Source organism: Trachurus trachurus, assembly GCF_905171665.1.
Source record: "Trachurus trachurus genome assembly, chromosome: 19".
NCBI lineage: Eukaryota > Metazoa > Chordata > Actinopteri > Carangiformes > Carangidae > Trachurus > Trachurus trachurus.
The window spans coordinates 25289866-25308001 of record NC_139913.1 but is presented as its reverse complement, the minus strand read 5'-3'; the positions used below and the strand labels follow the sequence as shown (position 1 = coordinate 25308001).

The following is an 18136-nucleotide window of genomic DNA, read 5'->3' as shown; positions in this document are numbered from 1 at the left end:
AAGCCATACTTGTATTTCATCTTAAATATTTCAAGTTTCATTGAAGAAAGATCATCAGTGCCACTGCAAGAAAAAAAAAAATTTATATTTCATTTCTCAGTCATTTTGGGTGGATTACAAATTTGCATGAAGCTTCACTTCAGTAAATATGTTTTAAAGATTTTTTTTTCTTTTTCTTTGAAAGACTAAAACTTTCAAAGCCATTACGTCACATATACTGTAAGCTACTTCACATGCTCTTGTGCTACAAGTCCTGACAGTCTGATGCAAATTTAAAAACAGAGGAGAAGGTGCTTGGATTAATAAAAAAAAAATAAAACACTTAAAAATGACATTGTTGTTGAAGAATCTCCTCTGTGTTTTTCTGGGTACCAGTAAATCTATACGACCATCCTCAAGATACACATAAATCACAGTGACAATTCTGCTCCCCAGCTCAGCAAAGCTCAGACCTTTTAGTCCGGCTGAAAACCTTATCACCTGCTTTAAAATGAACAGAATTGTCTCAGTCTTCTGCCCATTTCCCCACAATCCACTCCTTTCAAAAGATGTCTACATTTTAGTATGGGACACAATATATTAAAATGTTCAATTCAAACCCTGTGCTAGACTTTTCCACCATTCAACATCTTAAAATAATTATCCATCTAAATATCAGGTTTCCTAATGCAGTTTACAAACGTAAATATTTAACGAGAGTCCCATTAATTACATTAATGCCAGGCTCATCTTTCCCTGATGACTGCAATATCTAATGAGATTACTGTTGACAAATAAAGTTCATTACAAATAGACCAGGTATGTTTTCAGATAAACATCCCTGTCTGGAGGTATTTCCCTCGTCAGCTTTTACGCATCGCTGTTTGCTTGGGTCAAAGTGAGCTAAGACACAACATTACTTTGGTGTGTTCAGCATCAAGTCTTCATGAAAAACATCTCAAGGCTTATCCTTTTAATCCGCTCTTAGCGGCTTTCATCCCGGAGCTTTAATTCTCTCATGAGGATGCTGTAGAGGCTGAGAGGGCAACAGTGACCAGCTCCATCCAGAAGAGACCAGTTTGAAACAGTCATATTCTAGGAATGGGATTGGAGGACTACAGTCATTACAGCGTAACCAACTCCTTCACTCAGCAAAGTGTGCATACGAAAATAAAGAAATGTGAATATTTCCCCCACAGACACACATTTTCCAGCTTTCCTCCGAGACTGACTCCCATGGGGAGAACAGCACAATAGGACACAGCCCAGCTCAATACAATAGGCTGCAGTGAGCGACACGCAGGTAATCCATCTTTCCTTGATTTGCAGACATTCACACAAAAGCCATGTGCTGATAGTAGCACTGTGGAGTGTAATGGTGCTGTCACCTGCTCCGAAAGCATCCTCCCTTCCTCCCTCCCCTCCCCTCCCCTCCCATCCTCCCTCCACGTCTCGCTTCTCACTCTCACACCCTCTCTCTCTTTCTCTCTCCCTATCTTTCTCCATCTCTCTCTCTCTATACCCCCGCCACAGATGAAACCAGGTCCCCACAGAGGATGCCAGCGTCTCATTGGCTGGAATAACACAGGAGTGGATGGGAGCAGGAGCAAGACAGAGACACAGAGAGAGAGAGGCGAGGAGGGGAGAAAGCTCAAGAAGATGCAACTACTCTGCCACAGCATCCTGAGTACTGAGCTGAGGGATGAGAGAGGTGTAGACACATGCTCTGCCTTTGTTCCTTTGTTTTTGTTTTTTTTTGTCTTGCAGATTCTTGCTCTCCTTCTAGATGGAAGACACGGTGGACTTAAAGGATAACTTCCTCCACGTTGCTGCTTTAATGAGCTCCCGGGCTGAAAGGTGCAGGCAAGCAACAGCTGGGCTGACAGATCTGAAGCTCTCTGGATGTTGGCGTCACCTGGACCTGATCCCTCCTTGTTGACCGAGCAGCTGCCGGTGATTGCTACTCTTAATTTCCACTTATCTGAGCCGCCCCGAACCCCTGCATTGTTGAAGTGAGCTATTTTTGCCCCCCCCCCCCTGCACTATTGCCTGGGAGAGACATCGCACAGAGAAAGGGGTGGCTGGGTTTTTTTTTTTTTTTTACTGTAAATGTGTTTCCCTGCCGCTGCCACTACTCTGTCTCCCTCGAAGTCTCCTGCACCTGCTGAGAGCCCCTGGAAGCCACCTGCTCTGATTCTGGGATGGTGTGACCTCGAGCCAGCTGTTGGCCGTCCCACATCTGGGTCAAGATGCCGGTGATGAAGGGCCTCCTGGCCCCCCAGAACACCTTTCTGGACACCATTGCGACGCGCTTCGATGGCACCCGTAAGTACGATGGAAACACAGAGGATAATTACTTGTAGCTTTTCCACACTCTTCACTCTGATACTTCCAAAATAACCCCAAAATGGTTGTGTCCTGTGAACCAGTGGTTAGAGTGGCTCACCGTGTAATTGCTGTGTCCCCACTTTGAATGTGGCAGGGGTTGCATAACATCTCCTCTTTCTCCTTGCCTTCATTTCCTCTCACCTCTCCTATCTAATGAAGACAAAAGATACATTGAAAATAAGTAACAAATAAAAATCTTTGGGGAGCTTGAGGATAGTTCTCATCACAGGAAATGAAAAAGACTTGACATTTATTTATATATTTATTTTTTTTATAAGGTAGAAACATACAAAGTCATTTCAATACCACCACACTCATACAGAGCTAAACAAAAGCATGTATTTGTGTTAACATATCCCCCCAGCTATTACTCTCCCTTTCATTTTACAATGTTTTAAATAGGAACATTTGAACAAAAGAAGTCACATTTACTCATTTTTCCATCAAGATTAATAGACTAGTACTTCAAGCCTTGTAATAGAGGAACTTAAAGCAGTTCAGGTCTCCATGATCTTATATATCTGATCCATTTGGACCACCAACTCTTACATTTCTCCGAATGCAGTTTTAGAGCAAATGTCAGTCTCTCCATGATGTAGATTTGGTGAATAGTCCCTTGCCAGTCTTCCAGTGTCGGTGCGTTGGGTTGTAGCCATTTCCTTGTTATAGCTTTCTTTGCTCCAATAAATAATATCGTCATTAAATATTTGTCCGCTAATGATTGGATATGTAATGCCATGGTACAAAAATACATTGAGCTGACATCAAGTTGTATAGTCATTTGAAACATATACTCCAGACTATCAAGAATGTCATGCCGGAAAGATGAAAGTTTCGGACAATCCCAAAATAAATGATAATGATTGGCCACATCTGAACCACACATCCTCCAACAATTTGTTCCACTACCCTGGTGTCTCTTCTGAGCAGGTGTTATAAAAAATCTCACTATGTTTTTCCATCCAAACTCTCGCCAGTTGTGTGAAGATGTGGTTTTCCATTGTAATTTACAAATATTTTCCCATTCATCCCCAGATATGACCAAATCTCCCTCCCTTTCCCATCTACATTTAATATGCAGGCTGTTTGAATTTGAGGCGTCTTGGAGACCGTTGTATAATCTAGATATAAATTTCTTTCCACACCCTGATTTATAAATTGAAACGAAAACCTTCAGGATGTCACTTCTCTGGTCCTCTGTCAAAATTGTATTTAATCGATTCCTTACTTGGAGGTATCTGAAAAAAATCCTGCCTCTCTAAGTCATGTTCCCTTTTGAGATCGTCAAAACTTTTCACAGACCCATTGTGTATAAAGCAGCAGGAAGCCGTAAGGCCCCTTTCTGACCACATTTTAAATCTATTGTCTGTCCTATTTGGAATAAAATCCATGTCATAAGCACAGACATTTATTTATTTTCATCACAAGTTGAGTATGAGCAAGATGCATCTGGTCTCATGACAGTTTCTGATGTGAGCCATACATTGACTGAGTAATGCAACATCTGCTGCTGGTCGCACTGGGATGTAGAAAAAAAAAGTTTGTTTGCACTTTTACAGTAAAGACACAGGCAGAGAATTGATCCTCAGAAACAATGTTGTCTTTCACATTTGTTTCACACTTAGCTCCAAACCAGCCTCTGCAGCCATTAGCCAGCGCTGCCATTTCTGCCTGGCTGGTGTCTCTTGTTTTTTTACCTCGTGCCACCTCAGGGGAGGTTGTGGCTCGTTGTAAACAAATGCCGTGGGGACGTCTGTGTTTGTTCACTCGTCGATTCAGCCTGTCCTCCCTCAGTCAGGTGCAGTGGCCTGAATGAACGGCTGTTTCACACTTATCCTCCGAGCCGGGCCCCTCGGTTCAACTTGGGGAAATAAATGCTGTGAAATGGGTGACATTACTGTGTAATTGACGTGTGGGGTATGCAATTATGGCTTTAACTAGTGAGTCAGGCGTCTTAATGAGGTGTTAGACGATCTCTCCGGAGCTTAAAGCAGCGTGATATGCTGCTCATCAGGAATTGTTCTCATGTCTAAATGTAAGGGTAGTTTGAAATTTAAAAATGTGTGGAGACTTGTGGGATGAGAATGTAAACACGTTGACTCCTTGAGAGATGATGTGGGTAGTGCTGAGTTCAGCTGGAGGACCAGGGGTCATGCCCTCATGTTGCGTCCACCCAGATGAAGAGTCCTCCAGCTGAATTAGCCCTGTGCCAACTCCAGAGGGCTGTTCCGTGGTTGAACCTCTTCTCTGACCTCCCTGTGTGAGAGAGCAAGAGGCAAAGAAACACTTCCCCTTCAGGCTCAGTGATGTTTCTACTGTAATGTTTAATGTCATTTCTTATAAAGACTAATAGCAATATATATTTGAAGAAAAACCTTCCTGATCTGCCATTTACTCTGCTTGTTATTTTATTCAGACATTGTTGATGTTAGTGTCTACAAAGGAACCCACATCCTCTATGAAAATTTGCATGGCTACAAATTTGTTTATCTCCTTAATATTCACAGAAGTCACTTCTGCTTTGCTTCACTGTTGCAAATGCTTATCCGTCCTTCTGCATGACACTTAATGGCCGTTTAGAACAATAGACAAGCAGCAGGATACTCGTCTTTGCAATCCACAAGCCAGTTTTTCTCACTTCCAAGCCATTCTCAAAGCCACCATAAGGCCGTGGCTCCTAGAGGAGTGGCAGTGTGCCCAATCGCTCAAAATAACTTCCTTCCTGTTTCCGGGGCAACTGGGTCCCGCCACTTGACAAGGATGATGCTTGAGCACTTCTTTCTTTTTTGGAAAAAGATGGTCCGCTAAAAAGAAAGCACTTGAACTTGCTTTTCCAATCAAGGACTTTTAGAGGGCAGGTTGTTGTAGAAAGGCACATCTTAAAACAAGTGGCGCTGTGAGTCACACAGGTGTATCACCTCAAACTGTCTTCAACCTGCTGAAGCTTAAGATGGATTTCAATATTTGCCTCTCTCTCCCTCTCTCTCTCTCTCTCTCTCTCCCTCTCTCTCTCTCTCTCTCTCTCTCTCTCTCTCTCTCTCTCTCTCTCTCTCTCTCTCTCTCTCTCTCCCTCTCTCTCTCTCTCTCTCTCTCTCTCTCTCTCTCTCTCTCTCTCTCCCTCTCTCTCTCTCTCTCTCTCAATTCAATTCAATTCAATTCAAATTCGCTTTATTGGCATGACAGTTAAAAGAACTATGTTGCCAAAGCATTAGTAATCAATGACACAGTACAACTCATGAATATATACAACAATATACAAATAAATAAAAATATACATAAAATGATTTACCCTATGCGTGTGTGAGAGCATGCATGTGTGTGCTTGGGCATCATTAGACTGTTGCAAGTTGTTATATACTATATAAAACATACACATATTGTTCTTAAATGACTCTAAACTCTCTCTCTCTCTCTCTCTCTCTCTTCGAAAACTATGATAAAATACATCATTAGTTGATGTCCCTCTTCTTTCAAAAACTTGCTTCACCTGCTGTTTGACTTTCACTGTGGAGACTGATGACTGAGCAAAGTTTTGCACTAGAAGGCTGCTCACCTGCTGAGGATGGATAGTTTTTCCCAGTATAAGACAAATTTTATTAAAAGAACAACACTGTTCCTGTCCCTTACAGCTCATAGTTTGTCTCTCAGTTTATTCCCAATGTACAATTTTTCAGATTTTCAAATATTTCAAAGGAAAAAAAACATCAAACATCCTAACACAAAATAATAAAATGTACATGTTTTACATACAAGATCAAACGTTATGCTGTATCAGAGTAGTTTTCACAATAATGCTTACATGTTTTTTTATTTTATTTCATAATATGAAATGTAGTCTCAGCAAAAATGCTTTCAAATCCCACAGTCCAAACAGCCTCTTTCTAGACTTCTATTGACATTATATGTCTAATTTATAGCAACCAATCACTGTAATTATTTTTATTTAATGGTCCTGTGTAATATTGTCACTCATTTTATGTAAACAGCTTTTTTTTTTGCAATGTTTAGTATTCATTACAGACTATAAAGTTAGGGTTAGTCACACTATATTAAACCTTTGTTGTTAATTAAATACGTATAATACCAAATCTCATCATACATTACAACAAACCTTGTAGGAGAAAAACAAAAACGTATACTAAAGTCAAAAACAAACCTGATACATGTCACATATTTTCAGTTGGTTCAGTCCGCCCATCTGGTAAAAAGAAATGCTTTTAGATCAGCAAAACAAAAGAAAGCACAACTGCTGACTGAGCAGCCTTGCAGTCACACAGTGTCCAAAATATTTATCTAATGTGTCACTCCACCACAATCCTCATCTTGTCTGCTGTGTGACAGTAAGTGCAGTTTATACCAAATAATTATTTATCTAGACATCGCTGTCCGTCTTATTACATTATTTTTCCCAGCATGCCTATAAAATCTGATTTCTCCCACAATGCAAAACAAGTGTAACTACAGGTACACTCTGCTGGGACCTATAATGGAGCGTTTTGGCTTTAAAAGCGTGACATCTGTTTCTCAGTCAGTGTCTATTGTGCAGCTTCATTGTCCACATTTTCATGCCATCAGTGTTTTTTTTTTTTTCCTCTGGTGTAATTTCTCCAGTCTGTGGCTCCGAGTGAGAATTATATTCACAAAATATTGATTGGATTAAGCTTGACCTTAGCAATAACATTTACCAACACAGAAAGCAATTTTAAGTTGATCTTAATTTTACAGCTTCTGGACCGAGGAAATTGCTTGTCTGTAGCATATAGACTCGAGCACAAAAAGCAAAATGTCAGAACAGGTTAAGTCAGTAACCTTTGGCACTGCACAGTATTTGGCTCATAGCAATGTCAGTCTTCCTGTTCCCCAGAGAAAAATTTGTGCGTGTGTGTTTATTTAGTGTGGTCTGTTCTCTGGGCTTTTGTGTTCGTCATGTGTTTGTATGTACAGCATGCTGATGTGACATAAGCGTCCGTGTGTTGCATGTTGTCAATCATCTATTGGTCCCCGTAGGGAAATTCTCAGAGGTCAAAGGTCAGGGTCAGGTTAAAGAACGGCACTTCTTGAGCTGTGTTTTGGTCCGGGGCACATCAGCGGGGCAGATGTTTGTTGTCACATAGGCTAAAACCCTAGTGACAGCCCCTGTGCCGTGCTCGCTACATGCGTATGCGCACGCGTGTGTGTCACACGCCTGTCCTTTACACCCACACACACACCTCCTGCAGGCTCCTTTACACGACCTCCCTGCCGGCGTTTTCACATCGACAGCAGCACTCGCCTCGCGGGGCTGCAGAACCACAGGGCAGCTGCAGGCAGAGATAAGAACGGGTTTATTTCCCCCCTAAACACTTTTCTGTTAAAAGCCAACCAAGGAACCAAAGGGGGAGACAGAGGGGGCTGTCAGATTGAACCTTGTGGAGCTCATTGTTACACAGCTGATGAGCAGCTCTTAATAGGCAGCTGCAAAGGCCAGAAGACTGCAGACCGTGGATAGCTGGAGCTATTGTGTGGCTCCACGCTTTGCTGCTTCTCTTGAAGCTCCTGGTATTTACTTTTTTACAGATGCAGAGTTTGATCCCAGTGTTGATTTGTCATTGAAAATAAAATCATCCAGTAGTTAGAGTGAAGGTTTGATACCTAATATAAGTATATTTTTTTCCAGAATAAGAAACTGAAATCTAAATCTTCTCCCAGTGCACAGGTTTGTATCTTACACAGCAGCTCCACCTCCATCAGCGGTGTCTGAATGTAGGTGTGTGAGTGGGTGTGAGGCTTTATGGAGCACTTTGCTAAATGCGATAACATACAGTAACTGTGGTCCTTTGTGCCATTCACAGGCGTCAGATGCCAACATCACTGATACTGCAGCTCCAGATGTTGTCACTTGTAAATGTAGAAAAAAATGAACCAGTGTTTGATTTAATATGCACTGACTCTCCTCGTGCCTCTTTACCAAACCGGTGACCTTTCCCCCTACAAGTCCACTTCTCTTTGCGCTGTCACCCATCTGCCCCAGCAAGTAATTACATGCTACTGGATGGTAATTAGCTGCTGATGCACAGGCCGAGTCTCATGGGCTTCATCAGTCTTATTACACGCCAAGGAACTTTTGCGACTCGGACGTGGTGGAGGCTGCTTGTTGCTAACAGTAGCATGCTGTGTTATCATGTCAGATTACAGTTGTAGCGAGTCAGCACAGATGTGTAATTAAGGAAGCTGGCGCGGCGGAGCGGCCACTCAAAGCAATATCCCTGAGAGGATTATGGCCTAAGAATTGAGGCATTGTCACAATCACACATACAGTACACACACAAACTGTTGTTCATGTGGGCGATGGATTGCTTGTTTACAAAGTTAACAGAGAAGGAATGAGTATGAAATTGTAGAAACTCGTGTGAGACTTCAGAGATGTTTTTATCCACTGGTAATGACTGGTTTCCAGGATATTAGGTTATCCACTCTGAAAATAAAATGCATTTTAAATGAGTTGTTTGGCATTTTGGGAAATGAATTCATTTGTTTTTAATGCCAAAAAGGAAGACTTAGATGAAAATGTATAACTGTTTCCACTGTCTATAAAGAAGACTCTGACATTAACACAAAGACTGGTAGAGATGGTAGATAAACAGCTCACAGGTCACCTACCAACACCTCTAATGTAAACTTTGAAATCCAGAAAGCAAAATGTCAAAGACGTCGATTTAATGTTTAAAGAGACCTCTGAACAGATCCCAGCTTTCTCTTCTATTTCCAGTGTTTATGCTAAGCCAAGATAAGCAGCTGCCAGCTCCAGCTCCAGCTTTATGTGACATGACAGTGATATCAATTTTTCAATCTAACTCTAGGCAAGAAAGCAAGAAAAAGTATTTCTCATATCTTAAAATGCCCCCCCCCCCCCACCACCACCACCAAAAAAAAACAAAAAACAAAAAAACAAAAACCAAAAACTGACTGGCACCTGATTAAATCATCCATAGAGGTTAAAACATAGCAGCTTGAATGAAGCTTTTCTGAATCATTTACTACATGGGACTAATGTAACCCACAGTGTGGAGCAGCAAAGTTCACCTAGCTCCAAACACAGCAGCATAAAAGTTTTTGTGTTTTTTTCCTTCATGGCTCATTGGTTTCAAAACATCCTTATGAAGTGATTTATGACTCCACCTGCTCTTGACCCATTTGAAGGACCGATTTAGGGATGCTGAGTAGAGATGTACCTATTCTTAGGTAAATATTACATAAACCAGAGATGAATGCAGCAGCTCTCCAACACTTGCTGGCTCACCGAGTTGGGGTGTCAGGAATTTATAGAACATGAAAACGAGGGCATGTTGGGTTTTTTTCTTTTTTTCTCCAACAGGACAGGCAATCTCATCTTGTTCAGCCATTGTTTCTAGGGCAATTTATTTAGATTAGAAAAAATTTAACCAAAATGCCTGAGCTTGCACAAAAGACTCAGAAGTTGTGACTCTTTGTGGGGGGAAAAAGCAACAGTCTCTCTCCATGAACCACACATTCACAAAGGCTGCAGAACCAAGATACTTCAGTTTCCATGTAACTGAGATGGGAGGGGGAACTGTAGGAAGACATGGCGTAGCCTCCTCTCCCGTTGATGGATCCGACTAATGCCTGTCTTCTTCCTATAATTCCATAGTGACAGTTTAGTTGCTGCTCACTGCACACTCAAGAAAGGTTGTCACTGCTCAGAAAAGACATCCCCTACAGACTGCTTGCCGCTCTGTCTGGCCAATTAAAGATTGTGGAAAGTGAGGGAGCAGCTGCTTAATACTCCTCCTTTCTTAGGCCCGTTCTCTGTGGATTCTGTAGATCTCAGACTGTCTGTCTACGTACGCACGTGCTGCCTCTTCTGCTTGGCATTCAGACAATGTGATGTTGCTTTCAGTTAATCAGCAGCAACATGCCACTTTGTGTGCGATGCAGCCTGGTGCCTTAGTAGTAACTTAAAAATAATTAGCAAATATATATGCGCAGATATTTCCTTAAGTGTGTAATTACACCTTATCCAGTAGAAAGATACGTGTGGAGGACTTTAATCCAATAACTCCCAACCAAGAGTACCTGAAACCCAAGAGGTACTATAGAGGTAATGTGGAAAAATTGTGGAACAGCTCTGCTAATATGAAAAAGAAATAAGAAAGAGAGAGAGACATTAAGATTTGATTTAAACACTAGTCACATATTTCTGTTCAAGAGGAAAATAAATGCAATCTTTAATGATGTGATAAGTAGTAACCTACTAGCTAACAGGGCTAACACACACAAAAAGAAGTAAAAATTGATTTCAGTCAAAATACAAAACAAACCTGAACCCCTACAGGAACCTTGGTGTGTGTGAATTCACTTATGCAGCCACAGGGAAATATGTTTCCAGGACCATACAGTCATGGGGGTTAGATGAAGGAGGAGGAGGTGAAAGGGCTGTGGGAGAATGTCAGAGACAAAACGGTTTTCTGGGAAGCATAAAACATAAATAACAGATCAGTATGATGCAATCCAAAGTTTCCCAACATGGGTTTGTTGAGAAGAGTTGGTCCAACTATGTGTAGGTCAGTGTCATCTTAAACAGCAAAAATATTAAAGTGGAAGTCAGTGAAAGTGCCTCAGTTAGTTTTTCTCTTTTAGCACACTGCTTTGTGTCCTGTGCTTCTCTTTATATTTTCAAAGTTCCTCTCTCTGGTGTTTCTGGCAGACGTGGCCAAAGAAGCCAAGCTGCAGCAGGAATCTGCTTTAGCTCATCAAGGTCCCATGTTACTATGACGTCAAACTACAGCACACCTATCACCAAGATTAATATGTGTAGGCACGCAGAACGAGTGTACAGTCTGTGAGGGCTGCAGCCTGAAGTCAGTGGGATGAGGTCCCAGAACATAAATCTGGTTCTGTGGGGGGGGGGTGTTATTTTGTCTGGTCAGACACACCTGAATTAATCAGTTGGTCCAATCATGTAGGGAAACAGGAAATAAAGGAGCTGGCTTATTTCAGGAAGTAGTGGAGCTGTGCATAAAGCCCATTGCAAAAGCACAGGCTACAGGCCTTCTGCTGGAGAACTGTCCATGGTGCTGAGAGCCTAGTGGGAAACAAAGAAGAGGCAAAGCAAAAATGCTGTGGTGGTGGTGGATGAGCAGCACAGGTGTAAAGCAAATATCCACCTCATGTAGTATAATCCACACAAATGCAAATACCTGCACAGCAGACGTAATTCCTCCACTTTAATATGACATTTAGACGTATGGATCTTATGGATCTTCATCAGGTCATGGAGGATTATTGCATTTCTCTATCCATGGCTTTATAAGCACGGTGTGCTTGCAATGCACAAATGAAGGAACATAAGAGGAGGGGATGTGGACAATGCTCCAGTGTTTTATTGAATTTTGAAATGAGGTGCAATACATCATAGAGCCAGAATAAAGATTTGAGATAACACCAATTTCATAAACTACAGGCACATAATGTAATTTAGCATGAAATATACATAATCAGTATTTATATAGAAGTAATTAATGCAAAAAAGGTGAACTGTGGTAAAAAGAGTAGTACAATGAGATCATTAATATTTTACATGAAATTAATTGCACAATATAATATAGCTAAATTATGCATTATCTTTTTTTTTTTTTTTTACGTCAATGCAAAGTTAATTTAATTACCATTTGATTCTTGCCATATGTGTTTTATATTCAATACTGATTAGTGTAATCATTCAACTTAATGTTAATAATTAGTCTTCATATTTCCTTCACATGTCAGTTGGGTTGGACACGAGATCTTTTATCTAAAGGAATTGTAAAAGTGATGGCAGAAGTGATGGAGTCACATCTCCTGCTTCATTCAAATTCCCATATATATTTTTATTCTCTTGGCTCTTTTCCACTCTTCTGCACTCCTCTTTTACCCACTCACTTTTTAAATTCAAGGGTCAAGTCTTTTAATGGTTCACATCATCCCGTCAAGTAAGCCTGGAGTTATGTGTGAATCAATTACTAACGTCTGTGCTCCTTTTAGACCCCAGTCAGCTGTTTTTATATCTTGCCATCTGCAGCCCATGACTCCCTTAACCGCCCTCGACCGCTCTGATAACTACGGCAACATAACTCAGTACAGAAACCTGACGATGGTGACCTGGGGAAATTAATTAAGTCCACACCAAAGTCTGATTCATATTTACTTTGAACTAGTGTTGAACTAAGCCTTGCAAAGCTTTGACACCAGTTCAAAGAGCTAAACAAACTTTGATTCTAGTGCAAAGGACAAACTCTGTACCAGACTTTAGACTTTAACCTGATGCACCCGGCTGTTTCTTTTTCCTCTCTTGCCCCTCACAGACAGTAATTTCCTGCTGGGTAATGCCCAAGGCCACCGCGGCTACCCCATCGTCTACTGCTCAGACGGCTTCTGTGAACTGACGGGCTTCACGAGGACCGAGGTGATGCAAAAGAACTGCAGCTGTCGCTTCTTGTACGGGGCCGACACCAGCGAGCATGTGGCCCAGCAGATGGAGAAAGCTCTGGAGGGCCGAGAGGAGTACCAGGCCGAGGTCCACTTCTACAAGAAGAACGGTGGGTACATGCCAAAGAGGAAAGGGAAGTGAAGGTCGAAGTGTTTATACATAGCCTGTGTGTAGTTTTATTCATTAAAAACAGAAAAGGTTATGGAGAAATTAACAATCCTGTCATGTTTTGCTATTGATCAAACTTATAAACTGAGAAAACGACAACACTTTTTGTTTTTCCTAGATTTTGTTCTGGTTTGATCGTGCTGTGATCATCTGTTCAGTTTTTGAAGCAACATTTACGTTGTGGGATTCTTTTTTACTTTTTCTTTTTTTTTTGTTCTCAACCTCATGAAGTGCACATTTATTTTTAGATGAGAGCTGAATATTTTGGCTGAATTATGAATCTCCTCAGTGATGCAGAATTTTAAATAGGCTACAGCAGTTCAGCGGCGCAACACATGCTCTTATGTAGAGTTAGAGCTCTTCACCACTCATTATTATTAATACAAAACCGTCAGATTGAGTTGAAAAAAAAATCATCTGTCAGTTTATCTTAAAGCAGAAGTAAGCGATCTGGTGGTTTTGGCTAACTTCCTGTCAGCAGATGGAGTTAGCAGTCCCCGCCCTCGTCTCTACGTCACCACATTCACGCGCATCCCTTGGCTGCACACACAGAGAGGACCGCCCCTTTATGCCGTTCTCTCTCCTCATTGGATAAAGGTTGTAGGATACAAGGAAAGTTTTCTCCTGGGCTTACAGCAGAGCAGAGTGACTGACAGACCAAACACTCTATAGAAGTGATTGCTGTCGGAAGATACAACTATTTAAGACTTAGTATATTAACACAAACATTCTGCTTACTTCTGCTTTAATTCAGCATATGTTTAAAACTTGCAGTGTGGTAGAATAACGAGGTTAAACACATTTTCTAACACACATTTCAAAGGCTGATCGTACCTTGTCAGAGCAGGACAAAGTACCGTACATACTATGTGAGTGTGTGTTTATTACAGTAGCTTAAATCCAGAGTTTAACTCATTTCCTCTTCCAGCTAATCCTTCTGACAAAGTCTTGGGCTCAAAGTGAGAGGTCATGCATGAAAAGAGAACACACAACAGTAAGTCTCTCTGATTGGCACACAGGATTATGTTTCTTCAACACAGACCCAAACCTGCAGCAGCCTCCGAGTGTGTGAACCACTAATGACTCTGATGGATCAACAAATCGGCACTGCAGCTGACAAAAAAAAGCCTTTTCTTTTAGTCTTCTTGTTTTTCTTTAACAGTACAGTAAGTACGGCCATACAACTACAACTAATGAGGAGAAAAACACAGTCATTTGTTATGTATCCGAAAATAATATAATGTATCCTCAGACAAACAGACCGTGGAAGAGAAAATGAGCGCACAGCAGTGAAAGTGGAAAAAATATGTTTCAAGATTTAATCTAGTTGTTAGATATATTTTGTGATAAAGTTTGACACACACACACACACACACACACACACACACACACACACACACACACACACACACACACACACACACACACACACACACACACACACACACACAGTGTCCTCATGAGTGTGTGCCTGCTGTGTGAAAGCGCTAAACACACACTAACAGTTTCTGTCGTGTTGTATTTGCACCAACAGCCTTGTGCCGAAACAGCAACATCTACACTCTTTCCTCCTCACACATAAGTGCACACACACACAAGCACACTGGGGACACTACAGGAGATGTGAAACATCTGTTTGGTGGCAGAGAGCACAGTTTCTGCAGAGTTGCTAATGAGCATTCTGGGTTATGGCAAGGTCTTGGATCTGGGGAGCTCCTGCTCCCTCTGACTTGTTATAACCAACCCCCTGACTTGTTCTTTCTCTTTGTGCACATTTCTCCAGAACATGATCCATATCTAATTTGAGGTATATTTTTGGAAAGGTTATGGCGAACTTGACAAGTGTCCACAGTTCAGACATGGTGAGGGCTGACATGACATAGGAAATCAAAGTCCTCTGTTAGAAGAGTGATGACATTACATAAATCCGGTTCCTCCTGGAATCTGACTGGTAATCAATTGGTGTCCTCTAACCCTAACCAATCATTTTGCATCTCTGTCAGTCTGGGGGTCTTGCTCCTGTGTAAAATGATTCAGTCTGTGTTCATGGTTTCATAATCTCACCATGAAATTGTGCAGATTTTAGTTACACATGACAGCTATTATCAGATCAGTCATACAGACGATTTAATTAAAAAAATTTTTTTTTATTGGCATTCATTTACTACACTGACTAAACAATGTAACTATTGTCAGTGTATAGTTACTATCTGTCTATTATGAGGGCGAAATCTTGAGTTTTAACCAAGGGTGTAGGTTTGAATATGAACAGCAGCAACATGTCTCCTTCTGTGCTTTGTTTGGACAGAAGTGTCCCTATCAGTGTGTTTGAGAAGACACTGTGTTCGTGTGAACTCGGTCACACCATATTTGGAGTGGAGTCATATTAGATCATTCCATTGTGCCCTCCCAGAGGCTATGAGCTCTCAACCGCCTATTTAGGCATGCTAACATTTGATCGGTTGAAAAAGGGACTATGTGGAGGCTCACATCACAGGCTATACAAATATCGCACTTAATGACAGACACAAAAGGGCAAGAGTGGAACAGTGTGTTGACGGTCACTTGTGAGTGTCAGTCCACACCTCTAACAGTTTTATAATTCAGATAACTCCTTTTATTCTATTGCCAACATTTTTTGTTAACATGTTTTATGCTTTGTAGATATCACGCCTCCAAAAGAGAAACATCAAGAGCGTCTTCACCATGCAGATACTTACTGATCATAGGTAGTAAAATAACTAGCACAGCCCCAAACATCTGCAAGCCTATGTCACCAATCGTACATTAATGGATTATTAAAACAGAAGCATCATTGGTTTAGCAGCATTTTACTGTGATTTTGAATGGGAACTGTAGCACTGTTTGCCCCAATGAATAAAAAAATGTTTTTTTTTCTCTTCCATTAACAATAATCTTTCTATGCTGTGTATAGTTTTTTTTTTTTTTAAATGTCACAACAGGTTAATACAGAAATTAATGAAAATACAGATTATACATTAATAAGCCATTCTGTTGACTCCTTAAAAAGTCCTGTCATGGCCAAATCTATGGTTTTAAACCAACACTAAGGAACTTTTCAACCTTCATATAATATTTTCATAACTTTTGTGATGGTACATCGACTTACAACAGGTTGAATGACACCTCTGTCATGGCCTGAGGGGGTCTGTATCATTATGGTCTGTATGGCCTTCACTGGCACTAAGCAGCTTTGAGGAGCATGGTAGGAACCCGGCTCTCACTTCAGTTTCACTTTCACTTTCACGAGTGACGACGAGGAGGGAGCAGCAATGCGGCACCTTTCTGTTGGATTGTGTATGTGTGTTTACTGAGAAATGATCCGCTGGAAACAGAAACTTATTTGGACGTCTTCTGTTCATTTCCATGCACCAGGAGATCAGGATGTTTATGGCACTACGCGCTGGTGCTCATGGGAAATGGAGTCTTCCTTCAGGCAAAACACTACCGCTTTGGGCCACTGGTGCCGCCAAACTCAACTCAAAACTGAAAGTTCTTAAGTACTGCTTTAACCCAGGGACTCTGCCCCTGTCTGGCCCGCCTGTTCAAAAGTTTGTGGAGGAAACAAAAGTAAAAATACAACACTAAATGAACATCTCTGGTTTTGCTCCAGGTGTGGCCTTCTGGTGTCTGCTGGACATCGTGCCCATTAAGAACGAGAAAGGCGAAATGGTTCTCTTCCTCTTCTCATTCAAGGACATCACCGACACCCACGGGAAGAGCCACCACAACAGCAAGAAGGAGGGTAGGCTACAATCCCTGTTTACAAAAACCCCTCTTATTGGCTTACTTTGAGCATGATTTACGAGCGTGCCATCCTCTGGCCCTCAGCTTTCATTTTCTCCGTGCGCTCTTGTTCATCACTGTCACATTCTACCCTGCAATTTGGTTTGGACTGGCATTCGTTCACTGAACTCAGACGCTGTTTTTCCAATGGGGACTTTGATTTGGGCAGCGGCGTGTCCTCAAGTGGAACCTGGACACAGTCTGCCGCAAATGCCAAGCACTGTGCCAGGGGACAGAGACTGTCACTTTGTTATAATGCAATTGAATGGGAGTCAAGTACATATCAGTGGTTGCTGTCTTGTTTAAAAAAAAAATAACAGGAACAATTATTCAGTAAACACCTGTCAGAGTTCACACATTGCATTAGATTACATAATAATCTGCTCCGGTGTTTGTTTGTCTCCTGATCCCACCAAATTCCTTGTGACACAACTTTGTAATCTAATTCACGTCTGCTGATCTGACTGTGTGACAGGTTCAGATGACAAGAGGTGCAGGAGGAAGAGCAGCTCTCACTTCAGCCAGGCCAGGAAGCGTGGACGCACCATGTTGTACCAGCTCACCAGCCAGTTCTCAAGAGGAGGCAAAAGAGAGGTCAACCTGGGCAGTGTGAGTACTTTTACCGTTCTCACATGCTTCCTGATTGGTTAGTTGCGTGAGATGGTATTTTCTTTTCTTATACTTCTATATCTGCCCTGACATACCCTCTAAGAAAATCACCAGTCAAAAGTTGCTTAGACATGCAGCGCCCTCATTCTTGAGCGTGAATTATTAATGTTGATATCTAAAAGATGAGTTTTTAGGAAGACAATGTGAGAGAAGTCTTGACCCAGATTCATAGAGAGTGGCTTATCTCAGTGGAAAATACATCAGTTGCATTTACTGTTTTAATCTTTAAGCTTGGGTTTGATGTTTGGCTTTGAATGGACAAACAGCAAGGTCAATGTGGCTGCAGTGGTTAGCTAGGGGGTGGTTGTCACTGCTGGTGAGGTGTTATTAGCCATGGGGTGGGAAGCCAGGAGCACCGTCATCGTAGGTCATTATGTCATCAGCATGTTCCCTTAAATTACCTTTACCCTTGGGTCCAAATGCACACAGTGTGATACATGTGGCTGTAGGGTGCAATATGCTTATTCCACACAGATTTCAAATGTTTTTCAACCCTATCCAGATAAATGTGTTTATTTCCCCCCGTGCAGTTGCTTGCCCTCATCTGTCTTTCAAGTGTGTTTGTGTTTCAAGCACCTTAAGAGGCTTTTTGTTCAGATGAAACAGACCCAGCAATGGTCTGTTTCGTCGTCGCTCATCTTATTTGGACAGAACAAAGGC

General features: G+C 41.6%; 1 protein-coding gene across 1 annotated transcript in view; it reads left to right on the top strand.

Annotated features, from left to right (window-relative positions):
• Window positions 1-2228: 2228 nt before the first annotated feature.
• The window catches only part of LOC311002449 (voltage-gated delayed rectifier potassium channel KCNH4-like), a gene marked incomplete at both ends in the record, with an annotated part of 47004 nt that continues 31096 nt past the window's right edge, over window positions 2229-18136 (top strand). Inside the window, 4 exons of the mRNA XM_083993831.1 lie at window positions 2229-2304; window positions 12708-12941; window positions 16635-16766; window positions 17283-17416. Coding sequence (XP_083849957.1) covers window positions 2229-2304; window positions 12708-12941; window positions 16635-16766; window positions 17283-17416 — 576 coding nt within the window. The remainder of the gene's footprint in view (window positions 2305-12707; window positions 12942-16634; window positions 16767-17282; window positions 17417-18136) is intronic.